We start from the raw sequence: 19,536 nt of genomic DNA on the forward strand, positions 1-19,536 counted from the left end.
CCCAGCAGTGCCCCAGCAGTGTCACGTCTCTCCGCTATTTGTGTCCCGCCGGGGAGGCGTCTCCCGTTCCGGTCACTGGAAGCTGCCGGATAATTTGTCCTGTGTGGATAAATGTGTCCCCTCAGTGACAGCTCCGGTGCCCGCAGGGCCGATCCCGCAGCCCACGCGGGGCAGGGAAATTGCAGGTTCCCGGCCCCGGTGGCTCCTTTTCCGAGCCCCTCCGTGGGTGGGTTTGGGGCACAGCCCTTCCTGCCCCCGTGGGTGGGAAGCAGGTGCCTGGATCCTGTTCCTGCCGTGCTCTGGGAGCTCCGTTGTCACCTCGGTGTTGGTGACAACGAGGACGTGGCGCGGGGGGAGGGTTGGATGTGCCCGAGCTGAAGGGCTGTGATGTGTGAAGGGCCGTTCTCCGGCTCCCTCTGGATAACACATGGATGCACACGTCGGCACGAGCACGGAGAGGGAACGGTTCCTCTGGGAAAATTCGTTGTGGATGCCATTTTATTACTGTTATGTGGTTATCATCAGGCATCCCCATCCTGCAGGTTTTTAGGGCTCAATTCCTGTATCCCGAAAACAGAGGGGGGGTGGGATTTAGGAGGGTGAAAACACAACTGATTAGAGGAACTGCCTGGCAGTGGGATTGGCTCCTTGCTTGGTGATTCCTTATCTTTCCAGCCTGGATTTCTTACAGCTCATCAGCTTCTGTGTGTGTGAGGGATAAACCCTCTCCTTTTTGGGAAACAGAGGCAAACACAGCCCCTGTCCCTTGGGCAAACTGGGGCTGGTGGTTCCAGAGCAGCTGCAGGGCTGAGTCACCCCCTCCTGACCCTGTCCTGGTGTGTCACAGGTTTTGTGTCACTGCTCTTGTGTCACAGGTTTTGTGTCACAGCTCAGTTAACCTTTACTTCCTGGTTGTTCAAACCTCCCGAGCTGCTCTTTCCCCCCTCGGGGAAATTCAACTTGTCCTTTACCCCAAACAGGTCAGAGATTTTGTTCTTTCCCTCCTGCTGCTTCAAGCAGAGGGAGGTTTCTGCCCTGTGTTTGTGCTTTGGCATGGGGGGGTGGCAGTGCCCCAGGGTGGACTCTGCAGGGCCATCGAGCTGTGGGTCATTAAGCTTTTGCTTTCTAATGACAAATCAGAGTGAGAAATCGGGCATGACTCAGCTCATCCCATCTCTCTGGGGGTTCTGTGGCCGTGGGGAAGGTGGAGGGGCCGGGAGATGCTCCCACAGCTCGATTCCTCCCTGTTTGCAGGGCGGGAAGAGGGAATCTCGTGTGTTGGAAAGTTCTGGGGTGTCTGTACCACTAATCCAGTCTGCCCAGGGAGTCTGGCATCCCCCCTGCTCCAGGCAAAATCCAAACAGTGGGTGCTGTGCCCCCCAAGCCCCCCCAAGGTGCTGGCAGGGCTGGATGGGGTGTGGGACACACGGAGCTGGTCGGAACCTGCAGCTTCTCTGCGACACAAAACCCACAGTGTCTCATTTTTTCCTTGGCAATCTCGTGTTTCCTGTGTCATTCTGGAGCAGAGAGGGGGCAGGACCTGCTCCATGGGCTGCCCTGGGCACTCCAGCACAGCTTGGATTCTGCTGGAAGTGTGAGAGCCCGGGAGAGCCCGGCCGGCCATGGGGGTGTGTCTTGGCTCCTCCAAACATTATAAAATCCTTGGCAGCCTTTCCTGAAAGGTGTTTCCGGGCCCAGCTGGACTGGGAGGCAGAGCTGGGAGGTCTAGAGAGGCAGGAGCATGTGAGGTCCTTGTCCATGGGGGTGCCTGTGCCAGGGAAATGGGCTCGATCCCAGCTCCCAGCTCTGCTTCCCGGATTTATGTCGGAGTGTGGGAGCAGCGTGGGGTCTGCAGAGTCCTTCCTTGTGGAGCCAGCCCAGCTCCAGGAGGGCTCCAGGAGGGCTGGGCACTGCTGTGTGTCTGTGCTGGTGGCGTGAGAACCCCTGGTGACTTTTTCACTGCAGCGACAACGTGAGACCTGCAGAGCTCAGGGGGAGCTCCGGGGAGGTGAATCCCTGGGAAACAGGGCTCTGCATCCAGCCCCTGAGGGCTCTTTCCTCCCCAGAAGGGCCCCTGACAGGAGGGCCAGGTCCCCACGGGGGGCTCAGGGTGTCTCTCTGCACGTCTGCTCCCCCCTGCTATGGAAATGGGGTGGGTTTGTGGCTGCCGGGCCCCGTTTCCTTCCCCCTTGGAGCTGTCACGTCCCGTGGTTGGGTTTCAGCCTCTGCAGAAGCTGCTTCTGCTTCTGGGTGACCTGGTGGGAGCAGAGTCCTGCGAGGAGCAGCAGGGCCAGGAGCCCCCAGAGCTGAGGGCTGGGCAGCACATCTGGGCTGGGCAGCACATCTGGGCTGAGAGCTGGGAGCTCCAGCCTTAAAACTGTATTAAAAAGGAAAAAAAAAAAAGTGAAGCAAAGCCACGACTTTTGGGCTCCTGGCCGTGCTGGGAGGCAGAGCTGGTGTCAGGGGCTGGCAGACAGACAGACAGAAGGACGGCCTGTGCTTCCCCAGCCTCCACCCTCCACGCTCCGGTTTCGTTCCGGGCGTTTTCCTTCCCAGAGGTGGCTGAACATCCCCTGGCTGGAAGTGCCTTTTTGGGGCTGTGGGTCACTGGATCCCGTGGTCCAGCTGCTCCTGGCAGCCCACAGGGAACTGGGAGCAAACCAGAGTGACCCCAACCCCTGCTGAGAGGGAAACAAGCCCTGCGAGCTCGGGGGGAGTTGGTTTTGTGTGTTCCAGCTCTTGGAAAATCCCCGTTTTGCCATTCCTGGGCACCCTGGGGGGGTCTCCTGGGTGAGGCAAAGCCCCTGTTAAGTGCTGCTGCCCCTCCTGAAGCCCCTGGGTCACGGTGAGGGGCTGTTGGTGGATCCAGCTGCTGGATCCAGCTGTGCTCTCCGCCTTTTTTGAACCTGGTTTTTCATTCTCTGTCCCCAGATTCGCTACAAGGAGGAGTTTGAGAAGAACAAGGGCAAAGGCTTCAGCGTGGTGGCCGACACCCCCGAGCTGCAGAGGATCAAAAAGACTCAGGATCAGATCAGCAACGTGAGTGGCTCCCCATCCCTGCTGTGCCCTTGCTGTGACCTTCCCGGGGCCAGGGGGGGCTTGAGGAGGGGCTCTGCTGTGCAGCCAGGAGGGGACCAGGCTGGGACAGCTGCTGAGGGACAGCCTGGAAGCCTGGAAGCCTGGCAGCTTTGGTTCTCCAGCCTGTTTTCCTGGGCATCCTGTGACCCTCCTGTGCCTCTCCCTAGTCCTCTGAGCTGCTGGATCCAGAGTGGTGTCCAAGGTGCTCCATGTTGACTGTGAAAAGCAGGAAGGGAGCAGCAGAACGTGGTGTTTTGGGAGGGGGCAGATGTGGCCCAGGGGCAGTTCCATCCCCCCCTGGTTGTCACCAGGACCCTCAGCGTGGGCAGCACGTGGGATCCTGGGATACCCTGAGCTGGGAGGGACCCCCAGGGATCACCCCTTCCAAGGGGCTCTGTCCCTCTCCTGCTCCCCCTGGCTTGTGTGTGTGTGCCTGGGGATGGCTGTGGATGCTGGAGCGTTGCCATGGTGATGGGGGAGGATGCACAGGCGCAGTAAACAGGAGGATGCACAGGAGGATGCACAGGGGGATGTACAGGCAGGAGGATGCTCAGGAGGATGCACAGGGGGATGCTCAGGAGGATGCTCAGGAGGATGCACAGGGGGATGCATGGGAGGATGTACAGGAGGATGCACAGGAGGATGCACAGGAGGATGTACAGGGGGATGCACAGGGGGATGTACAGGGGGATGCACAGGAGGATGCTCAGGGGGATGTACAGGCACAGTAAACAGGAGGATGCACAGGGGGATGCCCAGGAGGATGCTCAGGAGGATGCTCAGGAGGATGCACAGGGGGATGCACAGGCAGGGGGATGCACAGGAGGATGCACAGGGGGATGCACAGGGGGATGCTCAGGAGGATGCGCGTCCAGCTGCAGCACCCGGAGCAGGGTGTGGCTCTCCCTGCCCCAAATCCCCCTGAGCTCCCTCTGTCCTTCCCCCCAGCAGAGCACAGGGAGACCATTAACCTTTGCCTGCTGGTGAAAATCATGTGTGTTCCCCACCAAAGCTGTTGGGAAACCCTGGGAAGGGAAAGGGTTGGATTCTCCCTGCCCACTCAACCCTTTCCATGAGAAACCTCTCTGGGGGCTCCACGAGCTCGTGGTGTCTGTGAGCTCCTCTCCTGCCCCTGGCTTTTCCAAAATCCATGAGAATCCCTGCCCAGGGGACAGAATCCCTCTGTGGGAGCTGCTGGGATGGCCAGGGAAGGGCTCACTGGAATGCAGGGAGAGGGAAGAGGGTGCCTGTGCCCTGGTGGGTTATTTAATGCCCCCTCACACCCCCAAGAAGCCCCAGCAGGGCAGGAGGGGGATGTTTATTCCCTCTCCTTCTGCTCCCTTTTCGCAGTTCCTTGGCAAATGCTGCTCTCTCCTCAGGGAATTGTGGGCTGTTATTGACCCACCAAACCCCAGGACAGCCAGGCTGGGCAAGGCTTGGGAAAAGGACCTGGCTGGAAGGTTTTCCCTGGGGCAGCTTCTCCGTGGGCTCCGAGCTGGCAGGAGCCGAGCTGAGCTTCCCTGCCGTGGAAGGGGCTGTGTTTGGGCAGAAAGTGTGGAGGTTTGGGGGCCACTAAACCACCCAGCAGAGAGCTGGGTCCCTCTGCTCAGCCCCCTCACCCTCTGCCAGCCACAGGCACAGTTTTGCAGCAGCTTCCCCGGCGTCCCTGGCAGCCCGGGGTGGCCGTGACCCACTTACTGAAGACACAGAGACAAACCCTGTCCCTGCAGAGAGCCTGTCTGAGCCTCAGCATTGCCCTGCCAGGGCAGCAACAGGGGCAGGAAAGGGGGTCCCAGCATGGCCATGCCCCAGTGGAGGTGGGGAAACCCTCCTGGGAATGGAGCTGTGCCCATCCTGGAGGCTGTCCCTGTTCCTGAGGCTGTTCCTGAGGCTGTTCCTGAGGCTGTTCCTGAGGCTGTCCCCAGCTTCACCGGGGTCTCCACACCATCCAGAGGAGTGGGGTGCTCCCCTCCAGGCCTTTTTCCTCCCCCCCAGAAGGGTGGCTCTGCTCCAGGCTCCTGCTGTGGTGCCCTTCAGGAAATCACAGTTTAACCAGCAGATGAACAGGCTCCAGGTGCTTCCCGCTGGGAATGCATTCATTAACACCAGGGGGGGTTAATTTTTACACTGGTGCCCCCGTGGCTGGGTTAACCCTTCCCTCCTGCCTGCCTTGGGTCCCCCCTGTCCCTGGCTGTGGGATGGGGGGGTTGCCCACCAAGCTCAGTGTCTGCAGTGGGGGATTCCCAAGGGGGCTTTTGCTCCGTGTTCCTGTGGATTGGGAGCCTGGTCTTGCATCTCATCCTGAAAAATTTCCATATATCCCACCCGTAGGACACTGGAACCTCCTCCTTTCAGTGCCACAAACCTGAGCAAGTGTCCCTGTGCTCTGGGGGGGGGTGGGGGAAGAAACCCCCCTGGGACTGCCAGGGAGGGTGGGAGTGGCTGATGATGAATCCTTGGTCTCAGAAAGGAATGAGCTGGGATGAGATGAAGGCTCAGAGAATAATAGACTCATTCAGGCTGGAAAAACCCTCAAAGCTCGTGGAGTCCAACCATTAACCAGCACTGCCATGTCACCCCTAAACCCTGTCCCCAAGTGCCACATCCACATGTTTTTAGCACTTCCAGGGCTGGTGACTCCTGTTCCAGTTTCTTCCCACGAAGAAATTTCCCCTAATATCTGATTTAAACCTCCCGTGGCCCAATTTGAGGCCGTTTCCTCTCATCCCATTGCCTGTTCAGTGGGAGAAGCTGTTCCTGGCACCCAAGGAGCTGCTGCCAGGGCCAGGCTGGGTGAGCCCTGACCTCTCCCTCCTCTGCCACCCCCTCTGCAGATCAAATACCACGAAGAGTTCGAGCGGAGCAGGATGGGCCCGAGCCCCAGCGAGGGTTTGGAGCCGGAGCGCAGGAATTCCCAGGAGAGCTCCGGAGGGTACTGGAGACCCGCCGAGCAGCAGCACCAGCCGTCCCACCACGTCCAGCCCACCAACCCAGGTGAGGCCCGGGGGGGGCAGCCAGGGCTTTGTGAGGGGCTTTGCTGTGCCCCCCCCCATATCCCACCTCACGTCCTTTCCCCCGCAGTGTTCCAGCAGCAGCAGCCGCCGTCCCAATCCTATGGATACAAGGAGCCGGCGGCTCCGGCCTCGACACAGCGCAGTGTCCCGTCTGCAGGGGGGGTGAGTACAGCCCAGAGCAGCCCCCCAGCACCAGCCCCCTGCTTCCCACCCCCTGGGGGGGTTTCGCTCTGAGTCACAGAGTCACAGAATCAGCCGGGTTGGAAAAGAGCTCTGAGATCGCCCAGTCCAACCTGTGACCCCACCCTGTCACCCAGAGCGTGGCACTGACGCCACATCCAGGCTCTGCTTGAACACCTCCAGGGATTGGTGACCCCACCACCCCCCTGGGCAGCCCATTCCAATGCCCAGTGTCCCATTCCAATCCCAGTCACTCCCTCTGTGAAGAACTTCTTCCCCAATGTCCACCCTAAACCTCCCCTAGGACGGTTTAAGATCCTCTTGTCCTAGTTCTGGTTCCCTGGGAGCAGAGCCTGATCCCCCCCTGGCTCCCTGCTCCTGTCAGGGAGTTGTAGAGAGTGAGAAGGTCCCCCCTGAGCCTCCCTTTCTCCAGGCTGAGCCCCCCCAGCTCCCTCAGCTGCTCCTCACAGGATTTGTGCTCCAGACCCTTCTCTGGACACGCTCCAGCCCCTCCATGTCCTTCCCGAGCTGAGGGGCCAGAGCTGGGCACAGCACTCGAGGGGTGCCAAGCACAGGGGCAGAATCCCCTCCCTGCTCCTGCTGGGCCGAGCTATTCCCGATCCAGGCCAGGATCCATTGGCTCCTTGGCCACCCGGGCACCCCTGGCTCGCGTCCAGCTGCTGTCACCAGCACCCCCAGCTCCCTTTCTGTCCCCCCTGCAGGGGGGTTGTTGTGTCCAAAGTTGAACCTCCCAGATCTCTGCCTGCTGCCCATTCCTGCGCCAGGGGGGGAGCTCTTGGGAAGGGGCCGAGATATCCCGGATAACCCCCGGCATCGGGATCGGGATCGGGCACACCCTGAGGACGGGGCAGGGCACCAGAGGAGGCTCTGCCACCGCCCCCCTGTGTCCCCACAGAAGCGTTTCCGCGCCGTCTACGACTACAACGCTGCGGACGAGGACGAGGTTTCCTTCCAGGACGGCGACACCATCATCAACGTGCAGCAGATCGACGACGGGTGGATGTACGGCACCGTGGAGCGCACGGGGGACACGGGAATGCTGCCCGCCAACTACGTGGAGGCCATCTGAGCCCTCGGGGGAGGGGAGGAAAGGGGGTCCAGCCCAGCCCCCAGCCCGGGGCTGTCCCCCCCCTCTGTGTGTGTGTGTGTGAGCCCCTCTGCCCCAGCGTCCCCGCTCCGTGTGCTCCGGTGCCTCCGGACGTCCCGGCTCTCCCGTGTCCGTGTGTCCTCCGGGTTCTCCCACCCGTTCAGCTCCGTTGTTGTGGCCCTGTGGGGACGGAGGGACTGTGTGCAGGGGGGGCACACGAGGGGCCGCGGCTCCCTGGGGCTCCCTCCTTTCCTGGCCTTTCCTGGCCGGGGGGGGAGCAGCCGGAGTTGCCGCGATCCCAGAAAAGAGAGCGGGAGATCGTGTTAGGACCAAATTCCCCCCGCCCTGGCAGGGCTGGGCGGAGGTGCCCGTGCGGGTGAGCTCGGGGATGCTCATCCCCAGGGTGCCCTGGGCTGCAGGGATGGGCTGGAAGCCTCCGCCTGCCCCTCCCCGGCTCTGGCCCATCCCACTGCTCCTCCCGGCCCTTCCGCGCAGTTCCCGTTCGATCTTTGCTCCCTTCAGTCCTCGAAACAGGAAAACGTTCGCAGTTAGAATCTCAAACAAAGCCTTTGTCCTGGGGATCCCCAGCGGCCGCTCCGGGCAGCCCTGGGGGTGGCTCTGGGTGCTCCTGCCTCGGGCTCCGGCTGCCCCCTTCCACCTCCCCGATTCCCCTGGGTGAAGGAGCAGCTGTGGGGTTGCTCTGGCTCCAGGTCTGGAGCTGGGCTGAGCCCCCCTGCAGCTCCAGCTCCCCCCGACCGGGGTCTGGGTGTCCCCTGGAAGCCTCTTCCTCGCAGCAGTGGCCGCTCCCCAAATTCACCCAGAACCTCCCTGCTTTTCTCTCGCTGCTGCCGCCGGGTTTTTGGGACCCTCCTGAGCCCCCCCCACCTGCTGGGAGGATGGTGTGGGGAGCCAGCAGGATCAGCCCCTATCCCTGTGCCTCCTCTGAGCCGGGTGTGAAGGATCCTCCCCCTGTGGCACCACGCTGGGACAGACCCGGGTGAGTGTCCCCCTCCAGCCCCCTGCTCTGGAGTGACTCAGCACCCTGAGCCACCCTGAGCCACCCTGAGCCACCCTGCACCTCATTCCCAGCCATGGTGGCAGCTTTTGGGACCACCTCTGACTTGGAATCATGTCATGGACCAAAATCTCAAGGCACATCCCCGTCCCCTTCTCCTCTGGGCTCCCAAGGGGCCGGAGCAGGTCGGGGTCGGGATAACTGGAAGCCTGTGTGAGGAGGGAGGAGTGGGACACTCCTCTCCTGGGTCACAGGAGCAGGATGAGGGGACAGTGGTGTCCCCTTGCTGGGCTGCACCAGGATGCTTCCAGGGGGACCTGGAAGCTGTTCCCAAAGGAAAAGAGGGAATACAGGGACCAAAGCGGCCGAGTTGAGACATTCCCTGGCCCTGTTTGGGGACACGTCCCTGGGGACACGTCCTTGCTTCCTGCTTCAGAGCACAGGGGCTGGATCATGGATGGTGCTGGGATTGGGATGACTGGGATGACTGGGATCAGGGGCTGCTGGAGCAAGGAGGGGGTCCCTGGCGGGGTAGAGACCCCCTGGGAGGGCCTGAGCCAGGGAAAGGGACTCCTGGCTCCTTCCCCAGCCGGCTGCGATGGGATGGGGGACAGTGCCAGGGATTTTTGGGCTCCCAGGAGGGGCTGTCTGGGATTTTGGTGCTAAAACAAGTGAGCACAAGAGCAGGGAGGGGGCGGCCGGGCAGGGGGGACCCACATCCCTCTGCCAATCCTCTTCTTAATCACGTTCTTGTCTGGGAATGGGGGAGGGGGGGAGTATCAATGTGAATAAACCGTTTTTTAATGGACCAAATAACACAGGCAATTCCGTTTTGGGATACAGACCTTTTTTTAATGCTACCTTGAGACCATTGTCCCTAATCCTCCCCCCCACCCTTCCCTGGCCCCTTCTCCCCCCCCCCCGCCGTGGGAAAACAAACCTCTTACTGCTTCATTTCTTGCCTTTTCTCTCAACTTATGCACTTTTTTGCCTTTTTTTCATAGCCGAAAAGCACCTAAACCTGTATTTAAAAAAAAAAAATAAATGAATAAATAAAATAGTAAAAAAAAAAAAAAAGAAAAAAAGGAAGAAAGAAAGAAAGGAAAAGGAAAAATGAGAAAAGCTGAATTGCTTCTCATCACATGTAAAATAGCCCTTGTCCATCCCCAGCTTCCCCGGTTGCGTCTCAGTGCTGAGCTTAGAACGTGTTTTCTTCGGGATCCGTCGCTTGATTGGGGTTTGTCCTCGTGTCCTCCTTCCCCGTGGGCCTGAGCACCCACCAGTAAAACATGTGATTTGGCCTTTTTTTTTGTCCCAAACCATCGAGTGGAACAATCCAACCCCGTCCTCTTCCCGGTTTAACTCGGATGAAAAAAAATAAAAGTATAATTTTTACCTGCTGATTGTGCTGCCTTTGGCTGCGGTCGCTTTTCCTGCTTCCCTGGGGCAGGGTGGGGATTTTGGGATTAAGGGAGGCTGCCAGAGCTGGGTCAGCATCTGGCCTGGCTGCCCTGGGAGTGGGAAGCGCTGGCATCCCTGGGGATCCACCTGGGATGCAGCTCCTCGGCTCATCCCTGCTGCCGCCTGGTTCCACGGAGAATTCCTGGGAATTCAGCCTCTCCAGGTGGGATTTTCAGCAGCTGCAGTGTTTAGCAGTGGGGAAAAAAAAAAAATCGGGAAGGTGTGTGGAGGAGGAAGGTGTTATTTGGGAACAGCACCAGCCAAAAAACCCAAGGGAAATAAAGCAGCTCCGTGTGTGTGGCACCGAAGGCAGAGGAGGGGGAACCACCCCAGGAGCACCAGGCTGGGAGGTGAGTTCGGAGCAGTCCTGGTGTGCCTTTGCCAGGGCCAATTTTCCTTCCTTCTCCATGGGATGGGCCTGTTCCCAGCTGCAAACGGGGCTCACCTCACAGCGAGCACCCCCCGGGAACTGGGAAGTTCGGGAAGGAAGGAGCAGGGACTGAGCAACAACTTCCCAGGCAGGGCCGGCATCGGGCCCCCAGGGCTGAGCTGGGTCTGCCCGCCGGCGTTTATTCCTTTATTTCCCTGCTGGAAAGCGGCTCCATCAGCTCCGGCATCATCTCTCCATCCTGAGCGAGCCGTGCTGGGCTGGGAGGGGAGGGAGCAGCTGGATCCCAGAATCCCTGTCTGAGCCACCGCAGGGAGCCCGGGCAGCCCCTTCCCGACACCTCCTCCCCGGCCCAGCGCCTCCTCCCTCACCATGCTGGACATTTTCATCCTGATGTTCTTCGCCATCATCGGCCTCGTGATCCTCTCCTACATCATTTACATGCTCTAGGGAGGCGCCGGGGGGGGGGAGATGCGGCTCAGCACCAGCCCCGCAGCCCGAGCGCCATCCAGGTGAGCTCCTTGTCCCAATTCCCGGGGAGGAACGAGCTCGGGGAAGGGGGAGAGGGGTCGGGTTGGGGGTTAATTCCGTTGTCTTCGGCTGCCTGGGCTGGAAGGAGGGCACGGGGAGGGGGTGATTTTATAAACCAGGCCACCCGTCCCCGGCCATTGTGCGGCCGCTGGTTTCTCCCTGCGGGATTCACCGGCCCCTTTCCCACCTGGAAAAGCCGCTGCGAGCAGCACGAGCTCCCGGCTTTTGTTCCCGAGGGGGAGAGGAACGAAGCAGCGAGGAGGGATCCCGGCTGCGTCATCGCCGGGGAGGCAAAGGGGGGGTTCCCCGGCGCTCAGGGGGGGCTGGGGCTGCTCCTTGTGCTCCCACATCCCGGCGCCTCCACCATCCCGGTGTCTCCCAGGTGTCTCCCTGGGTGTCTCCCAGGGCTCCAGGGCTCCAGGCCCAGCTCAGACCAGCCTGTCCTTTCTCTTCCACAGCCTCTGCCTGGTCCGTGTCCCTCGGAGCCTTCTGGAAGGGCGTTAACCCCTGCGAGCCCAGCGCGGAGCACGGAGGGGCCGGGGAGGGGTGGAATGGGGAGGGGGCTGCGAGGGGACACCCCCCTGCCGGGACCGGGGCTGTCCCGGGGGTATGGGAAGGGTCCTGCCCCCCCCCTTGGGATGAGCCCGTCCGAGGTCGGTCATCTGGGTTTCATTTTAGGAGAGCACTTCTATTTTTAATGAAAAAAAAAAGTAGGATGAGACGGAATAAAGAGGAATGACACGGGAGAGGGGACGTGGCTGCTGGTGTTGAATCCTGGAATGCACCCCCTGCATCCCCGGGGATGGGGGGCACGTGGCTCCCCGGGGCAAATCCAGCGTCTGTGGAGAGATCCCGGAGCCCTGGGAATGGTGAGAGATTGGAAAACCGGGATGAGACACCTCCGTGTCCCCCAGCACGAGCGGCAGCCCCTGGGGAGGGGTCCCTGATCCAGGTGGGGAGGGTCTCAACCAGGCTCTTCCCTGCCTGGATGGTGCCCAAGTGTCTGTGCTGACCCCCCCCCCCGGTCCCTCTGTGGTTTTGGGGGAGCTCCTGGAGGTCCTGGTTAATCTCAGTATAGAAAAAGGAACATTTTTAACACGATGGAAATTTCTGTGGGATGGAAAGAACAATTCAGGGCCTCATTTCCCCCCCCTTTTTTTTTTGAGAGGCCTGGAGAGGAATTTGGGGGATTTTTCCTGTCCTTTGATGAAACCCTTCATCAATCCCTGCCCTCACACAGCCACACACGTGCAATGAATCAAAGTTTCACCCTCCCAGAAGGCAAAATTTTCTTATGCCTGCTGTCTCCTGGGGAGATTTTTTTTTTTTAAGCCACAAACACCTGAAATATCCACAATGGGAAAAGCTCCTCGTGTCCCTTTAGTCGACCACGGAATCCCCACACAAGTGGGTGGGAGAGAACAGGACTCAGGGAGAGCAGGGGGCTGGAATCTGGTGTGACTTTCCCAGAAAAAAAGAGGGATTTCAGAGCCTGGGAATGCTGGATGTGGCCGGCGCTGCCGGCTGAGTACTTGACACTGCAATTTCCTGTCAGTAAAACTCCTGAGAGGAACCCGAAGCCGGGTGGTTTTGCTCCCGAAAATCCCCCGTTGTTGGCCCAGGGCGCTCCCTCCCCTTCCCCCCAGCCCCAAATACAGCCGGAAATCAGGAGCCTGGAATATTCCGAGAGGAATTTCTTCAGGCGTTAAGTCATGTTCTCAATAACCTCCCCTCCCGAGGCTGCGCCCGCTGCCAACATCTGCCGCGAGCAGAGGAGGAATGCGTGGAATGGGAGCTCAGCTGAGTGTGAAGGCAGGAACAATCCTCGTCTCTGGCTCCGAGGGCTCCTCTCCCCTTACAAACCCTCCAGCGATGCGGAACGGGCCCTTCTCCCGCCCCACACCCGCCAGCTCCCGGCTGGAAGGGGCAGGGACCCAGCCCAGCAGCTGCGGGGTTGGGAAAGGGGCCGGAGCCCGAGGCAGGAGCGGGGTTTGCAGAGGGACAAACGGCCCCAGCTCCGGGGCAGAGGGAGGTGCTGCTCCGGGGCTCAGGATGCAGCTTTTGTCCACCTCCTCCCCAGCAGCAGGTAAAAATTGGCAGCAGAAGGAAAAGCAGAGTTCTCTCAGTTCTCTCAGGGATCCCCGTCCCAGCCCCTCTGGTGCTGCCGAGGTTCCTCCCCGGGCCCCACTCGATGTTTAACTGGGAGAGCTGATCCAGGGGGACGCTGGAAAAAGAGGCTGCAAGGGGGGGGTGTCCTATTCCAAGCTGGGAAACTTGGGGAAGTAAAATAAAACCCCAGAACAGGCTGAGTGGGAAGGGACCCACCAGGATCATCCAAGTCCTGCTCTTGACCCTGCAGGTCCCAAATATCAGTGGGAGGGGTTTGAGCTTCGATCCTTCGGGAGGGAGAGCCGTTGTTTGATGGGAATGTTGCAAAAACCGACGCCAGACGCTCTCTGGGCTCTTGTGCAGCCCCTAACAATTAATAATGCCATCAACCATTCCCGGCGGGCAGCCGCATCCAGCTGGCACGGCCGGAGGATCCGCTGCTCGTGCCGGCAGCGCTGGCATTTCATCCCTCCGATGATCCCTCGGCTGCCAGGGAATCAAAGGGCTCCCTTTTTCCCCGTGTGGCCGCACTCGCACAATGCCGGCCCTTGTGCCGGGCTGGAATTCACGGCCCCGGTGTCCCCGGCCCGGGAGACGACCCAGGGGCTGGCGGGGGGACGAGGCTCACAATGGGCCCGGGCTCTGCTCCATCCCGCTGCCTTCCATCCGCCGGGATTATTTATGGGGAGCAATTCCCGAGGATAAAGGGAGGCAGAGCCAAGGACCCGGAGAATCGCGCCCCGGCGGCTCCTTGGCTGCGTTTTCCCGTCGCTGTTCTCGCCCCGGGTCTGTTTTCTCCTCGTGGGGATCAGTCCGGACACGTTCGGTTCCTCCGAGCAGAAACGAGAGGCCGGGGTTTCTCTCCCCTCCGAAATCACGCGGAGCTGCAGCGTGTTCCCAAAAAATCACCTTCAAAGAGCGAGGGAAAAGGGGCGTTCCCAGGGTTTTCCGGCTGGGAAGGTTTCACCTCTGCCATCTGCCGGCACCTGCGAGGATCCCGCCTGGAATTGTGTACTCAACAAACGCAAGAGAATTCCTAACAAACTTCCGAGCAAATCATCCCGGCGGAATCAGGTGGGGGCAGCTGAGATAAATCGCTCCCACTTCAGCTGTTCTGACGCTTCCAGAGCCGAACGTGGCTTCCCCTTCCAGCCAAACCCTGGTCCCGAAGGAAGACGGAAACATTCGGGAAGGGATTATCGGGGCGGAGAAAGCGGCTCTTTAACGACCAGAAGGAAACAGCCCCGTTGGAAACAGCCCCCGGAAAGTAAGTGCTTTTTATTCCCATCACGTGCTTTTGTTTTGAAGGCAACAGAGCAGAAAATCCAACCCCTTTCTAAAGCAGGAAACATTTAGACATTTAATGAACCAGCGACTTAATTTAATGTGCATTTAACGGGTTGTCTTCAACTTGGCAAAGTCCTGTGGAGGCCAAAACACTTCAACAGTCGTTACCTGGGGCAGGGGGAGGGGTTTGGGAGTTCCTTCTGTTTTATGAAAACCTGGAGGTTGAGGGGGGAAAAAATGCCTTGCTTGGTCAAACTGCTTTCAGGAATCATCTCTGGCTGTGGCTGAGCATCCAAACTCGGGAATATTTCTGCCACAGAACCTCTGAGTCAGTGAGAGAGGCCCTGGCACGCTGGAAAAATGTAGCTGTGCCCCTCTGATCCCATCCATCTCTTTTTTTTCTCGGATTCCCGAGAGAAAACACATTTTAAAGATCAAAATGTTTTGGGTTCTGAACTAAGATAACATTCCTCAGTTGGTGTCTGAGTATGGAAACCATGTCATTTTTATTGTGTGTGCAAACATGCACAGTGGGAAAAGAATGCAGTTCATGCTCCCGAGGGAGAGGCCCCAGGGCTGCTTCCCTGGAGAAGCAGAGCTCGAGGAACTCCAGGATGGAGCCCCCAAAAGCTCCTGGAGCTCCTTCAGCTGGACTGACATGGATGGTCCCAACTTCTGCCACTCCAGCTGGAATGGGAGGTGAAGAAATGCAAATGTTCAAAACAAAACCCAGGAGCAAGAGTCTGCAGAACTCAGGTGGTGTTGGGGCTGCTCCTCATGGCCAGGAACAGGATTTCCCTGTGGAAGTTCGCCTGTGCGTTCACGAGGTGGAATAAATTCAGGAAGCTGTTGTCCTCCTCATCGTGCCCCCCTGGCAGGGTAAAGGAAACCATGGAAACCATGGAACAGGGTTAGTGGAACCAAATCAGTGAGTTAATCCCTCAGGGGGGGTGTCCCTCGGTACCCTCAGCAGGGTGAGGCAGCAGCTTCACCTCAGCTTTGTGCTGTGATTCATGATCCTGGTGCCAGGACAGCTGGGGAGGGACACAGGAGACTCTCTCCAAAATTCCTTCCCCAGCCTGGCCAAAGGCAGACAAGAACAACTGTGTGTTGGGACAAAAACCTGTCAGAGCTGAGCAGGCACAGCCCAAAGGGACCTCGGGCCCAGGGCTCTGCTGGGATGGGGTTTAGGACACTGCTGGTGGCACCACCCCTGGCACCAGGAATCCTGTTAAAATGAAGGTTTCTGCCCAATTATGGCACTTGATTGATTATTTGTGTTGCCCAGAGAAGCTGTGGCTGCCCCTGGATCCCTGGAAGTGTTCCAGGCCAGCTTGGAGCAACCTGGGCTAGTGGAAGGTGTCCCTTCCCATGGCCAGGGGTGGGACTGGAGGAGCTTTAAGGAATTCAATGATTCTGTGTTTTTATGTCACCAAAACCCTTCAGGCTCTCCAGGATTGCTCTGCCTGGTGAGGGAGGGAAGGGCAGAGTGTTCCTGGATGCCATGGTCAGCCCCAGCTCCTGATCCAGGAGCTGCTCCAGGCCCAGAGGACCAGTCTTACCAGCCAGCACTGCCTGCAGCATGTCCATGAGCATGTGGGCAAAGGTGTTCTCCAGGCACTGCAGGAAGTTGTTTCTCTCCCAGGGGGTGCTGAAAACCCTGCAGACCTTCTGCATCATTTTCACCACCCAGTCCATGCAGTAAAGGTCCTTCTCACACACCTGAGGGGCAACGGGAAAGGTCAAAAATGCACCACAAATCTGAGGCAAGATCAAATCTTAGCATTAGATGTTGATTCTGCAGCAGTTGTTCCCAGGCCTGGAGAATTAGGGAGGTGTCAGGAGGACACAGAGGTTGTTCTTGTGGGCATGAAGGGACCCCTCAGCCTTTTGCTGGTGGTATTTCCCCTCAAAGATGGCCTTGCCAGCTTCCAGGGATGTGCTGGACATCCCTGGAAGAGCACCCAGATTTTTGCTGTGTGTGGGAGCAGAGGGGGAAAGTCTGAGACAGCAAATTTGGGGGGTAGAGAGACTCCCTCAGCTCAGCTGTACTCACCAAAGCCATGAAGACCACGAGCCTGGCCAGCTCCACAGCCCTGCCATTCACAGCCTTGCTGGCCATGAAGGTGAAGCAGATGTTGTTCCCACTCAGGAGGAGGAGCCGAGCGTTGTTCTCCATGAGCCATTCCTGGGGAACAACTTGGTGGTGGAAGAGAGAGAGAGGGGGGGGGGGGGGGAGAGAGGGGGGGGGGGGAGATTTTAGTCATCTTTGACCCAAAAGAGGAGCAGCAAAATCCCACAGGCAGCTCCTACCAGCTCCTCACTCTAATTGGTGATAACCTCACCCCAGAGCTGTCAGTGGAGCTGTTAATTGTGGGTTGAACACACACCATGTTTTCAGCTTGGACAATTCTTCCCGAATGATTCGAGGCAAGGCTGGAGTTTTAAAGGTCTGTGTGGATCCTTAAATGATTTCCCAAGGGGAAAAGGCAGCTTGAGTGTGACCCTGGGGTTTCCTCATCCCACCTCCTGCCTGCATTCCCGGGGTGAGGGCTTTTCCAGCCAGGCCAGAGCTGCTGCTGGGAGGAATTTTGTGTCTGAAACACCCCCCGAGCTGGATTGGGAGGATACATAATCCTGTGGATTAATGACAGAGGCCAAAAACACACCTGCCAGCTCATCCACCAGGCTGATAACATCATCTGCTGTCCATTCCTTGGCTTCTGTGCCATACAGCAGCTTAATTGCTTCAGCCAAACCCTTCAGGCTGCTCTCATCTGTTGGTCCTTCTATCATTTTCTGCCACACCACGTGTCCTGAGCGAGACATTAATCACAACTGCCCGTAAGTGATGGGGTTTTTTTCCAACAAGGGAGTTGCTGAACTGAGCAGGGGAATCCAGGTAACACAGCTCAAGCTCTGTGACAGCCACATTGTTGTCCCTCTGTCACTTTTTAGCAGGGACAGTGGGAGTTGCAGTGAGTCAAATGTAAAGAAAGCCAGGGTTAATAATTAAGGGAGGCAACAGGTTTTCCCTCAGGGAGAGGGGTGATGCTTTGAGGTGGATTTGAGCTGCCTCTGCCCCAAGCAGGGGAGAAGAGGGGGACAGAGGTGTCATTTAATTCCTTCACTTGAATTTGAACTCAGAAATATATGTATGTGTGTGTATATATATATATATATAAAAAATTGATATATTTTATGTATGACAGTGATGTCTGGTTGAGCAGAACCTTTTTCCTTGGCAACACAATTGTTTCAATGGCTTAAAACTGCCAGAGGGCAGAGTTAGATGGGATATTGGGAAGAAATTCCTTCCCTGTGAGGGTGGGGAGGCCCTGGCACAGGTTGCCCAGAGAAGCTGTGGCTGCCCCTGGATCCCTGGAAGTGTCCAAGGCCAGGTTGGAGCAACCTGGGACAGTGGAAGGTGTCCCTGCCCATGGCAGGGGGTGGCACTGGATGAGCTTTGAGGCCCCTTCCAACACAAACTATTCTTTGATTCTAATACAATTACATTTTATTTGCATAAAAATTTGGGTTTCTGCTGCGTCCTGCAAGGGAATCTCCTTCTCAGGGCCCCAAACTTTGACCACTAAGCCCCCCCAGCTCCTCACCATCCAGAGAGGACACGGGCCCAAAGATGATGTAGAGCAGCCTGGCCTGGTTCACGATGGGCCAGGGCTTCAAAATCCGGGTGAGCCAAAAGGCAGAGTCGCTCCTGTGGATCCAGTGGTTGAGCAGGACCCTCCTGCAGTACAGCCTGATCCTCAGCTCCAGCTTCCTGGCACTGCCTGGGGGAGAAGGGGGGAGATGTGGCAAATCTGTGAAGCCTTGATCAATAAAAACCATCACTTTTTTATAGGAAATCAAAGAGGGCAATAAATAGGGGCAGCAGGAGGAAGCTTGGCATGGCTGTGGGTGAAGTGTTCCACAGAAATTCCCTGTTCCGTGCTGGGTTTCTTGAGAGGCCTGTGCCACGTCAGTGTTGGGGTTCAGAAATATCAAACCTCACTTTTTACTGCAGCATTTTATTCCCAAACTGGTTCTTTTCCCGTTGGTTTCGCTGGTGGAGAGCGGGAAAGATTCAAATCCCTGCTTTTGCTGTCGATGTAGAGGCACAACCTGTGCTTTGGGCTGGTGATGGAACGATTCAGGAAACCCTAAAGGCCTCTCAAGACAACTCTCCTCACTACAGGAGCACTTAGCTTTGGTTTTGGTGAAGAAAAACTCATTGATGTGAAGGCCAAGAACCCACTTTAGGATGCCCAGAGAGCCAACAGAACGTCCATGAGGGTCAGGAACCGATTGGTGCCACAAGGCTGAGCTGAGCCAAACCCCTCTCAAATCCAGGAATCCAGACCCATTTCCTGCCTTCCCTGTGCTGGCACATTTTGGTCCTTCAGGCCTCTTGGCTGCTGTGATTTACCTGCTCTGCTGCTGACAACTGTCTGCACTTTCCTGGCCAAGCTGCTCAGCTCCCAGAGGAAGTTAAAGACCCGGTGGCACTCGAGTTCATCCCAGCCTGCTGTCAGGATCTGGAGGGGACAGAAGGAATGGGGTGGAAATGAGTGGGTTGAGCAGAGATTTAGATCCCAGTGCCAGTCCTCAGAGCAGAGAAACACAATCTGTGCTGCAGCTCCCCCTCCTCAGGTGCTGCACGGGTTGTGCTGCAGCCCAGTGACTCCTGGAATCAAAAGCTGCTCACGGTGTTCCAAGATTTTTGGGAATGTACACACAGGTATTTGCTCCAAAGACAAATGACCCAGCATAAATAATCATCTGTTCTTCTTTAAATTTTAAATTTTAATATATATATATTTTTTTTAAATTCATTTTAAGCTACTGCAGGTGAACAGAACTATTCTGGCCTGTGTTCCTATGAAACTAAAGCATCTCTGCTCCTGAATTGGGAATTTGAAGCTGTGCAATGAGATGCTGCCCTTCTCCCATGTCTCCTTTAGACAATAAACTGCTAATCAAAATCCTGACTGGTTGGGACTGAAATCCAGGCCAAGGAATTCTCAAGAGTCAAATCAGCAGCTTTCACCAGCAGAAAGGAAATTCAGAGAACTGTGTGAATAAATACCATCCCCCTACACCCCCAGACCAGCTTATGCTCTAAAAAATCTTGCAGAGCACGGATTGATTTAGAAAACTACCTTAATTTTCTTCTATATTTGTGGTACTTGCCTTCTCTCCATAAGGATACTGTACCTGTAAAAACACCCCGTAGCACTTTAACCCCAGGCAGTGCAAAGGGCTGGCACAACCACTGAGCTTAAAACAGGAAACCTGCAAGTGCAAACACCAGGGATTTATCTTAACTGACCATAATTGTTGTGACTGAAAATCCTCTGTGCTCCTC

At 57.5% G+C, this 19,536-nt stretch overlaps 2 protein-coding genes and 2 long non-coding RNA genes across 5 annotated transcripts in view; 3 read left to right on the forward strand and 1 right to left on the reverse strand.

The window, feature by feature from the left end:
- The window catches only part of LASP1 (LIM and SH3 protein 1), a 29,746-nt gene extending 22,114 nt beyond the window's left edge, over positions 1 to 7,632 (forward strand). The window contains exons 4-7 of the mRNA XM_027698896.1: positions 2,932 to 3,039; positions 5,913 to 6,072; positions 6,160 to 6,254; positions 7,189 to 7,632. Of these exons, the coding sequence (XP_027554697.1) occupies positions 2,932 to 3,039; positions 5,913 to 6,072; positions 6,160 to 6,254; positions 7,189 to 7,362 (537 nt within the window). The 3' untranslated portion in view covers positions 7,363 to 7,632. The remainder of the gene's footprint in view (positions 1 to 2,931; positions 3,040 to 5,912; positions 6,073 to 6,159; positions 6,255 to 7,188) is intronic.
- Positions 7,633 to 9,875: 2,243 nt separating this feature from the next.
- LOC113975156 lies at positions 9,876 to 11,521 on the forward strand. Its single transcript, XR_003536768.1, has 2 exons — positions 9,876 to 10,756; positions 11,234 to 11,521. It is a non-coding gene; the product is annotated as an uncharacterized LOC113975156 (long non-coding RNA).
- A 2,428-nt stretch (positions 11,522 to 13,949) lies between these two features.
- The window catches only part of LOC113975153, a 19,026-nt gene continuing 13,439 nt past the window's right edge, over positions 13,950 to 19,536 (forward strand). The window contains exon 1 of the long non-coding RNA XR_003536767.1: positions 13,950 to 14,151. This is a non-coding gene — a long non-coding RNA (uncharacterized LOC113975153). The remainder of the gene's footprint in view (positions 14,152 to 19,536) is intronic.
- The window catches only part of FBXO47 (F-box protein 47), an 8,716-nt gene continuing 3,353 nt past the window's right edge, over positions 14,174 to 19,536 (reverse strand). For both annotated transcript variants that reach the window (XM_027698893.1, XM_027698892.1), the window contains exons 4-10: positions 19,386 to 19,463; positions 18,598 to 18,706; positions 17,786 to 17,962; positions 16,841 to 16,987; positions 16,228 to 16,370; positions 15,734 to 15,893; positions 14,174 to 15,042 (exon numbers count right to left, since the gene is read on the reverse strand). In XM_027698893.1, the coding sequence (XP_027554694.1) occupies positions 14,924 to 15,042; positions 15,734 to 15,893; positions 16,228 to 16,370; positions 16,841 to 16,987; positions 17,786 to 17,962; positions 18,598 to 18,706; positions 19,386 to 19,463 (933 nt within the window). In that variant the 3' untranslated portion in view covers positions 14,174 to 14,923. The remainder of the gene's footprint in view (positions 15,043 to 15,733; positions 15,894 to 16,227; positions 16,371 to 16,840; positions 16,988 to 17,785; positions 17,963 to 18,597; positions 18,707 to 19,385; positions 19,464 to 19,536) is intronic.

Source organism: Neopelma chrysocephalum, unplaced genomic scaffold, assembly GCF_003984885.1.
Source record: "Neopelma chrysocephalum unplaced genomic scaffold, ASM398488v2 Primary Assembly neopelma1_134, whole genome shotgun sequence".
Classification (NCBI taxonomy): Eukaryota; Metazoa; Chordata; class Aves; order Passeriformes; family Pipridae; genus Neopelma; species Neopelma chrysocephalum.